The 10,873-nt window shown below is 38.7% G+C and overlaps 1 protein-coding gene across 4 annotated transcripts in view; it reads right to left on the bottom strand.

Moving 5' to 3' along the window:
• Window positions 1-3,209: 3,209 nt before the first annotated feature.
• ZNF536 (zinc finger protein 536) overlaps window positions 3,210-10,873 on the bottom strand; it is a 343,745-nt gene continuing 336,081 nt past the window's right edge. For all 4 annotated transcript variants that reach the window (XM_054296230.1, XM_054296233.1, XM_054296232.1 and 1 more), the window contains one exon: window positions 3,210-6,557. In XM_054296230.1, coding sequence (XP_054152205.1) covers window positions 6,322-6,557 — 236 coding nt within the window. In that variant the 3' untranslated portion in view covers window positions 3,210-6,321. The remainder of the gene's footprint in view (window positions 6,558-10,873) is intronic.

Raw genomic sequence — 10,873 nt, 5'->3', positions numbered from 1 at the left:
TCATTACATATACATAAACATGATTATCAATTTCAGTCCTTTAAAATTTAAAACATTTCTGTTTTCATTCATAATTCCATATTCAACACCTTTTTTAAAGATCAGATTTTCCTCATCTATTGAGATGTAACTTACCTGTACTACTGTCTGCACATGAGGCAAAGCTTGAGGTGTCTGTACAAATAATTGATGTGTAATAAATTGAAGAAATTCTTGTTTCCAGCCTTCTTCATGTTGTGAGAAGCAAGTAAGATTTACTGACTAGTGATTTCATGGATTTCTTTGCAATACCAATAAATGAACATTCTCAGGTGCATCTGTTGCACAAGCCAGGGCTGGTATTGTTCTAAATCATCAAAATTCTAGAAAAAGCATAAAGAGAGGAGTGTTTGCACCTATGATTAAAAAAAAAAATCTCTTCCAAATCCTGTGGTGTTACAGTGGATGGCATTTGATTTACACCAGCAGTGGAGAGCCCCTTCTGAGTGCATAGAGTTTGGCTTCTCTGCCTGCACTTAGCATCCTTCCACATGGCTTCATGGATCAGTATTATAAATTCTAGACATAAACAAAGAAAAAACCAGACTGACAGAGAATGTGATCAACAATTTACATCTGTGCACAATTTTTCCCTCTGTTTGTGCCACTGAAATTCATGATCTTTTATCTTTAGCTTTCAGTTTGCCTTCCCAGTCCTCCTGGTTGCAAGCAATGCTGTAAAACCCTTAAAATATTAAGAAAATTACATCTGCTATATCTTGCTTTAAATATAGTGTTCAGTCTTTGTAAGTGTTACTTTGTACATTAAATGAATACCTTGCCCACCAGGTAAAGGACATTTTGTTGCTTACCATGTCTGTCTCTGCACAACATATACTACTCGGGCATAAATAACAGTGTGTTATATAAATAATTACATATATGAAGGGCTGTAAAACACTGAAGATATATTTGTACTTTTACTTATGAGAACGTTTTAAAAATGATTGCTTTGTTCACTGCGTGGTTTTTATGTGTTGAATGTGGTGCACGCAGAGAACATTTTCCAAAGTTGTTTTTTTTTTTCCTTTCCTCCAGGTCACACTAGCGTTATAGTTAGCAAATTGATAAGGTTCCACTGTTAAGCTTTATTACTTGTGACATGAGCCTATGACACTTTATAAAAAGAAGTAATCCAGAACAATCTCTAGGTAATTAACACCTAGATAAACAAACATAAATTTCTATATTGCATTTATTTGGACTACCACTCAAATACGCGTGAACCATGCTTTTTTAATTAAAAGATAAATCTATGTGACACTTAGCCTCAAACTTAATTATTCAGCATAGTATAATAAAAAATAGAGCCCATTAAATGTGTCTTGCTCTGTATTTCTGTATTAACAGCAAAACAGTTCACTCTGGGATCATTTAAATTTTCTTCTTCCTCTTTTCCTGTAATTTCCCTATTCACTGAGAACCTTTGGTTAAAAAATATAAATACCACAACAAAAAAACCCCAAACAATACCCTGAACAACACCAACAGGTGAGGAGCCATGGAACTTCTCCCAGCCCCTAGGAACACTCAGTTGGGTGACATTTCTAATACGACATTACACCACAGCTTTATTCTCCCTCCTCCCCCTCCCCGGGCTTCCCGATGGAAACATACTGTGGTGGATCATGCCAAGCAGTGATATCCAGAAATGGAAATCACAATAGTTACGAATAATTTCACTGGGAGCACGCTTACAATACACAAGGTGAGGTTTCTATAATATACTGTTACAATACAGATGTTAAACAGAGAGGGGAAATATTCAATTCCCAAATTACAACAGACAGAGGGCTTAAAGTCCTTATAAAAGTTTCAACAAGAAATGTTGTCTTAAAGCTGGGAGCAGCCTTCTGATGTTAAGTGGGAAGACTCAGGACACCCAGGATCTGTGTGAGGAAAGCTGCCCATCAGCTGAGGGAAACAAAACCCCCCAGATCTCAGTGAGACAGCCCTTCCTCTTTCAGACCTTCTTCCCACCTGCCTTCACAGGTGATGCAACCCCACAGCTGGTTCATGGCCACTGGTGGGCATTTTTAGATTTCCCAGAGGATTGTATGCAGTGTAATGCACTGCTCCCAGCAGAAATCCAGGACCATAAAGGAGACTGGAAGCATGTCCATGGAGGTGCAATGAGACGGTCATTGCTCCTTAATCAGCTTTTCATTTTCCTTTACTGTCTACTGAAACCAGAAGGCAGGAAAATCTTTGGGATGCACCCCCCACCACTCTCTCCCCAGACAGTTCTTTTTCCCTGGATCCAGGGTACAGCAATTACCTGAAAGGACAATGATCCTGTTGAGAGGCAGAGTTCAGCTCTGAGCCTGGAGCTCAACCCTCCTCAAAACATTTTTACATGCTGCCATTTTGTGCCTAGGAAGGGTTGTTCCCCCCAAGAGAGGGTGTGACACACAAAAATTTTCATTAACTCCTTGGGTTTTGATTAAAATTTGATGCATTGCAGTGCAGATTTTATTCTCTGTGGATGAAGAGATCTGTGGCATTTGCCCACAGACCAGGGAATTTGGCACCAGCTCCGTGAGTCCCCTGGCTGCAGAGACTTTGCACAGGTTCACCAGTAACAGCACCTCCTCACTGTGAGTTTCAGCTACTAAAAAACTGAATTTCTATGATTCTATGCTTTAATTCTTAACCCTTCTGACAATTTTTGTACCTTTTCCTTCTGGAGAACGCAAGCTAGAATATAACTATATTATTGTGGGTATGACTGGCTTAATTTAATATTAAAATTTCTGGGTTTGAAACATGTTTGCTTTCTCAGTTTTTCTTGGAGCAAGGCCACATTTACTCTCTCCTCCCCATACTTGCTGCAGTTTCTCAGATTTGGTGCATTTTTTTTATGTTAATCATCCTTACTTTTCTAAGTGAAAAACCCTTTAATTTATTTGCTTTCAAATGTGCAGATAAAACCTTAAAGGGGAAGAATAAAGATTCACCCAGGAGAATGGGAGCACTCTTGCTCTTGTACATTCTTTGAAGCGTGAGCAGCTTTCTTAACATGCACCATAACAATAAACCTCACAATTTTCTAAAGCCAAATATATGATCTATACAAACAATCTTTTTTAATGTGAAAACATGACTTTATACATCATAGTGTATGATACACACTTCAAACACTTTCAAATCAAAGCTTGATAGACCCCAAGACTTTTTCTATAGTACATAAGTAGTAGTATATAAAACAATTATTACTACATGCTAAAACAGATTTCCACAGTCTTTTAATTAAGCACAATATATATAATATATATCTGTATATACTGTATATAGATTTGTTCAGATTAATAAGTGGACTGAGCACACACACCCAGCATAATACACTCCAGTAACTGCCTAACAACTGTGAATTTACTGGCATTATTTTTTTTTCTTTTTAAATCTGACAAAGCTGAAGAAAATAATGTTTTAACTGTTCCTAATAAACATAAGCAAGTAGGAAAACTTTTTTTTCAGAGGTAGAGGTTTTATTGCGTAAAACACTGGATAAAACTGTACTGCTTCAAAGACATTTTTATTCTAACAGCAGAAAGAAAACAGTCATTGCTGAAAAAACAACTTTTAATACTTCTATACCAGAATAAAGTTCTGTCAACTGATGTATTATAATAATAAATAATGACCAAGAATAAACTTTAAATACAAAGTTTTCTAATTGTTACAAGCATAGCAACAAAATCCTCTACTCTATTGATCTCAGATTTCCTCCAAGATAGAAATTTTTCTTTGTGTAGGAATGTAGACAGTATTATGACCAGTATCACAGACTACAGAAGTTACAGAGAAAAAACTTGACATGTTTAGATATGAGAAGCATGATGATATTCAGAAACTGACAATGCATCACTGCTGCTGTCACTTGTTTGTATTACAAGTTACAAATGTTCTGGAAAAAAGGGCTATGTCAGAGGGGAGGATAGGGACAGTAGCACCCGACCAAATGGAATCAACACACACATCACAAGGAGCGGGAGATGTTTCCAGTGTCACAAACAGAATTATTGCCTGTCGTATCTGAAAATGCTCAGAAGACACAAAAGAATACTGAAAGAGCTCAAAAAGTGCAAGAAATGGAATGTGGGGGGTGGTTTTGTTTTTTTTCTCTCTCTTTTTTTTTTCTTTTTTTTTTTCTTTTTTTTTTTGCTAAGATACCGAAGGCGGCGCAAACACACAAAGCAAGCGACTGACACAGTCACCAAACACAGTAGTGCAGTTAAAATCCTAAAGCTTACTACAGTCAGAAAGGTTCAATAACATTTCAATCCTTTATCTAGGATCATAGAAACAGTTGCATTAAGTTTATCAACTCGATTTAAGTAAGGCAGTGAGAACTATACTAGAAAAACAAGAAAAGCAGCTTGCTCTGTGCCAGATGGGTCCAAGTTACACAGTGACCTCATTTAAACTGAAACTTCAGTTGGATGACATCCTTTCCGACAGCATATGCAAACCGTATTCCTTATTAGCCTGAGATTTTTTTTCCACTCTCAGGGTAGCGCTAAGAATTTTATTTACATTGATTGCAGTTTAGTATTTTTTGTAAACTGCTTTAGGCAGAGCTGAAGTTTTAAGGCCCTGGGGTTTTACTCTGTGCTCCCAGCCTGCAAAGAAATATTGACTTTTTTTTTTTTTACTTTTTTCTTTTTTTTTTTTTTTAAGTCTGGATGATTTTGCTTTAGAAGAAGTTAATACTTCTCTACCATCATGATAAACAGCACCAATTTTGCTTCTATCAAAGGAAGTACATTAGAAGGATAAAATTTTATGCCATTCAGAGAATTTCAGAATCAACCTTTAGTTATTTCTCTTACTTTTTTATGTGGTTTGTTATAGTCTCTCAAAAGCTTCCTATGTGGCAAAGACCTTACTAAATTTGGAGCATCCAATCAGTAAAAAAGCTAAAGTCTGCAAAAATATAGAACACATTTGTTTTACAAAACCAAAGAAATATCATCTAAAACACTTTCTTTTTCATTAGAGACAAAGAGCAGAAAGCTTGGATTCATATTTTAGGTCAAGCTACTTCATAAGGGCTTGCTCCAGAAGAAATTTCTGCACTGTGTCTGTAACACTTACAAAAACTAATACAGGAAAATTAACCATGACCAGGGAATCCTTCATTCAAGTGTAAGGAAAAAAAAAAAGGAATTGAAAGGAAGTTTAAAAAAACCAATAAGACAAGTAAAGAACAAAAGAAAAAAATTACCAACCTCCTATGTAATAAAATTCTGTTTCTCACCAGTACCTTCTATAGATAAGGCTGACTAGTTTCACTAAACAATATTTCTATATATTGTACTTCTACATTTATAGCAACTTTTTCAACAAGAAAAAAAAAGAATAAAAGCATTTCCCTCAATACTGCAAGATGATTACAAAAAATGGAATTACATTTCAAATCTGCAATCACACATTGGGCTGCAGATTTTTTTTTCTAACCATTGATTCATTTGGCTGTATATTAAAAAAAAAAAAAAAAGAAAATGTAATATCACAATACTTTTCAAAATAGGTCAGTACTGACCCCAGCTTATGGGCCGTCTAAGGTTTCTCCTACACTGCAGTTGCAACACCACTTGAATTGATTTTCTCTGCAATGACAGCTCCAGTCAGACTGGCACCATGGCAGTCTACCAAGACATCTCATTACTATGCTAGGCAAATGACAGCAGCTGGTGTCATATTATAAAGGTGTTTTCAACAATGAAAACACAGCCCCTCAATCTTCAAGGCAACACTAAATCGTTTAGAGGGTATCATTTTTCTGTTAAGAGCATTATTTTTGGACAAAGACCACTTTTAAGTTTGAAATTGCCCTGCTTTTTTAAATAACTAACAACCTCCTAACATTTTTAAATCACTTTATTATCGCACCTACATTGTTTGGAAGTACTAGTTGCCAGGTAACTGTTTAGCAGCCATTTTCAAGGGCTGGAAATTTACTTTGCATGTGTAATATATATATTTACACACACACACACGTATGGAATGTGTGTATTTTGTGTGTGTGTGTGTATGTAGATATATATTCAATGTGGGTATGATTGAATATCTCTGCGTCTGTAAATACATATATATATAGTACATGTGTGGGTACAAGTACATATACATATATTTGAATGTTTTCAGCATTCTGGACCCTTCTGGGAACTGGCATGCCATCCCTTTCCTCAGAAGGGGTTTATTGAGCCAGCCCTCACCAACCACGTGTCCAAAGCCGGGGTAAAGGCTACAGCAGAGCAGGGCTGGGCCTGCTGGGCATCACTCCTGGGCCTTGGTGCCCTCCTCGGGCAGCTCTGCCGAGCTCCCTGCCTTGGCAGCCGCCGGCTCCTCCAGGCTCCCGGCAGCTTCCGAGTCCACTCTGGAGCGCTTGAACCTGCGGTCGGGGTACTGGCTGTTGTCGAAAGGCATGCGATGCACACAGAGCACGTGGGTCTTCAGGTTTCCCTTCTGAGAGGCACTGTAGGGGCAGTATCTGCACTGGAAAGGCCGGTGACCTGTGTGACAGATGACAGCCTGGTTAGTTTTTGCTTTAGCCCACGGACATTGCACAGCCCGGACAAACGGGACACTCCGGAGCCCCTTTCTGCTGGGAGGGGCCATCGCCCTTCCTCAATAAACTGCATTTCAAAAATTCTCTGCTTAGGATTTCCAGAGCAGTGCAGCTAATCCATCTCCCTCCTCAGCCTCAGCTGTAAATCCTTCAGCCCAGGATCCAAACCAAGTTCTTGTAAATACAGCGTGTACGAAACTGTCTTCTTTTACATTTGTTAATTATCTTTTTTATTGAAGTGCAATTCAAGGATGACAATGTGCAGACCCTTAGTCTAATAAACACACTTTGTCTTTGGGTGGGTTTCTGGGTAAAGAATCGTATGTTTTATTTCAATCGCACAGATTACTTTTTAATGGAAAGAAATAATGGATTGAGATAGCCAAGGCCTCAAACCTGCAAACATTTACTCCATTGAGATTACTCCTGTGAGTAAAGATATGCAAGCATGTAAGTGTTTGCTGGACCAGGGCCCAAGGTTATCATCAGCTTTAAAATAAAATGTCCAAGCCAGATTAGAAAAGGAATGTTAATGCACAAAATCTGATAGATGCACTTCTTATGGATAAAACAGCAATCGACCATGTAACAAAGGCATGAATGAAAGATATCATTTCTCAGTGGGGCTTATCAATATGCTCTCCTATATTTTTCAGATTATTGTGACTTCAAATCTCCATGCTGTATCTGGTTTTGGAGGTTATGTTTCAACAATCACATTTCAACCTATGCTGGGAAGTTGTTGATGTGTTTTACTGGAACTTTATGAGCTTTGTCTCTCAAATTAACTTAAACCAGGACCATCTGAGGTCAAATGCGCTTAGCTTGCTTTAATTTGCTCAAATAAATGAATAAATAAATGTGCCAGACCATCTACATAAAGCCAGGATAAGTGAAAAACAATACCCTATCTCCACATTTGAAGAGCACATTTTCCCTTGCTGCTGTGGTACTACTTAGCAGGCATAAAAAAGAGATGCTGGGGCAGAGGAGAATTATGCTTCCTGCAATGGGGAAGGGGCTGGACCCTCTCCCCTTGCTTTTAGGTGGGAATTTACCAGCTAAACAGACACTTGTTGTGAACTGGTCTGATGCTACCTGTACTGGAGTGGAAATGCTGCCATGGTCCTCCCAGCAGAGATGGGAGATGGGCAGCTGCTGGCACAGGAGCATGAGCATCTCTGTAGCAGAGTGAATTCACTTGAACCAGCATTAGTGCCCTGGGCTGCTCAAACAACTTGCCATTTTTACTGTAATAACAACGCCACCCCAAACCATGCTGCTTGCTACCCAGGGCGTCCTGAGCCCTTGCCCCAGGAATGCAGCCTTGTTTCCTTCCTCAGGGATGGAAAGCTCCCCTTCAGCCTTTGTTTTCATAGGCTGAAGACTGCCAGAAGTGTGACTGCCCCCTAAAGCCTCCAACATGCATGTTTATCTATGTTATGCCTCAAGCACAGGAGGGACATGGAGCTGTTGAAGTGAGTCCTGTGAAAGCACCAAAAGGATCTGAGGGATGGAGAAGCTTTTCTGTAAGGAAAGCATGAGAGAATTGAGATGGTTCAGCCTGGAGAAGAGGAGGCTCAGGGGTCACCTAATTGTGGTCTTTCAGTGCCTTAATGGGCTGACAAGAAAGATGGACAGGGACTATTTACAAGGTGACAGGACACAGGGGAATGGCTTCAAACTGACAGACAGAGGGTTTAGGTTGGATGTTAGGAAAAAATTCTTCCCTGTAAGAGTAGTCCTAGCACAGGTTGCCCAGAGAAGCTGTGGCCACACCATCATCCCTCTAAGTGTTCCAGGGCAAGTTGGACAAGGCTTGGAGTAACCTGGGATAGTGGAAGGTGTCCATGCCCACAGCAGGGGGGTTGGAATGAGATGATTTTTAGTGTCCCTTCCCACCCAAGCCACTCCATGATGCTATGATCTCACCAACCAGCTCCTAATGCTTTACCCACAAGCAGCTCTTAATAAACAGCCATCCTAATTCTTTCCTGCAAAGAACAAATTCTAAGCAAGGAATGCAGAAAGCATGGCTGGAGCTAACCACCTCACATGCACCGACTAAAAGCAAACTCTTTTTGCCCACCACTGAACCAAGTTCAAACTCGTGTTCAAAATTCCATGCAGAGAATGTCATTTATTAATTCAAGGCACTTTAATAAATCAGACAATATAAAGTGCACCTACAAGGATTCAGTTCTGCATTGCTTCTCCCACGACTTACTTTTTCAGGCCATCAAAATTTCACATCACTGCCTTGTGAAAAGTAAGTACACAATAAGTTAATTTGTATTGTCACTATGCAGTACAACTGTGGTAAAGAGCACATTCATTTTTAATCCGATATGAATAATATATAAATATGTATACAGAGTGAGGGTCATAGGAAAGCAAGCGGTACATTGTTTACAGCAGAAGTAGTACAAAAAGTAGAGATTATTCTTGCTTGCAAAGATAACAATATCTGCAATTTGCTTGTAACTAAGGGGTGAAGGAAAATTCCCATTTCTTTTAGGTATCCCCATTCATTAATTTTAGCTCGAAAACTTGTTGTGGGCAGCAGGCTCTTAAAATAACCCGTCCAGATAAGTTGGCAATAAATTTATAATGCTTTATCTAGCAGTGGTTGGTAGGTCCTTTCTTAGCAAGCTATAGTTCATATGCATTTTACCCACTACATATCTCCCAATAAAATTATATGAAAGCCCTCCAGAAAAAAAAAAAAAAGAATAAAATAAAAAGAAAAGAAGAAAGGAATCTTCCTGATAGCTCAAGAGATGATGTGATATGCATTGCAATTGTAGTAAAAAGAATTAGAATGAAAGTGGGTGGACTAGGGGGGCAAATGATGGTGTGCATCTTTCTCTGATCAAAAATCAGGATAGAGGACAATGTATTGTTTGCAGCTGAAATAATCCTGCTGTGGAGCTATGTTCTATGAAGGCTGTGACTGAGCATGTGGAGAGACTTTGCAATCCTCTGGATGGAAGCTGACAGTCTAAGGAAGTGAAAGAGCAAAAAGTAATATTCAAAATTAGCTAAAATGGCAACAATGATGGCTGGACTCAAAGAACACTTTTAGCATGTATGGATTTCCCTAGGAGGGGCAATCACTTCCAGCACCTGCTGGAGCCTCTCCTCTAAAAGAGATCTAAACCTCCCAGGATCAGACCCAGGAAGGGTAGCAGTGCTGAGGGGACCCAAGCTCATCATCTTTTCTACTTTTGACTGAATTTTAGGGAGCACAAGGAGCGTGGATAAGTAGTACCTTCTGGCCAGGATGGAGAAGTTTTCTGCAGGCCCATATTAAGAAAAATCCCTCAGTGTTTGAAACTAGTCCACCTTTTTAAAAATATATGCTGCTTCATTAATTTAGGCTTTGAGGGGGAAAAAAAAGTAAAGTTTGTTTTCTTTTCTTTCAAGTTTGTGATGTGATATGTTGCTTTGTGACACTTCATGTCACGCTGCATCAGTCACATCGCGTTAGGTTTCATAACATGGCATGACTGATGCAGCCCAACATGGTGCATCAGCTGAACAGTCAGAAACTGTAGGTTTTGAGAAAGACATGGATCTCAGTCTGGGGTTTAGGGCCACTTAAATGAAAGTTTACCTCAAGTAAAGGCCTTGAATTTAACCAAAGCCATTGCCCAAGAGTTGTTAAAGATTCAAGTACATGCCAAACCGTATTTTGCTTTGTCTAATCTTTAAAACTCAAAATGTATTATTGGAACACATAAAAAGTCAATGTCAATGAAGTGGCACTGGGTTACTCACTGTAATCCAAACACTGCTAATAGTTACTAATTTATTAACTTTGATATGGATCCATTATTTAAGATTAGCACAAAGGAATACACAAACGAGAGAGAGAAAGAGTGATGAATACTAAAGTCTTTTTCATTAAAAAAATCATTTACATGGTCAAGCCGCATTAATTCTCCACTTCTAAAAATATTTGATCGGCATCCAAATTCTATAAAATTTCCACAAAGAAACATCTTATTTTTGTGGTATTGCAGGCACATATGTAGGGGTTTGCACTAAAATGTAAAAATGGGCATTGAGCTAGTCACATGAATAAGATCAGGAATTTATTCCAGATTGTTAAAAGTGTACTAATCACAGCAAAATCATGGCTTTCTCCCAAAGCAGCAAGAAAATGGTAATTTGAAAGAAAAATGCCAATAATACATCACACACAAGCCGTCTGTTGTCCCCACTACACCACTTTGTATTATATTGCATATGTGTACA

This window comes from Melozone crissalis, unplaced genomic scaffold, assembly GCF_028551555.1.
Source record: "Melozone crissalis strain CALT ecotype California unplaced genomic scaffold, PUWL_Pcris_2 ptg000007l_1, whole genome shotgun sequence".
NCBI classification, from domain to species: Eukaryota; Metazoa; Chordata; class Aves; order Passeriformes; family Passerellidae; genus Melozone; species Melozone crissalis.
The sequence above is the reverse complement of the archived record's forward strand: the minus strand, read 5'-3'. Positions and strand labels throughout refer to the sequence as shown.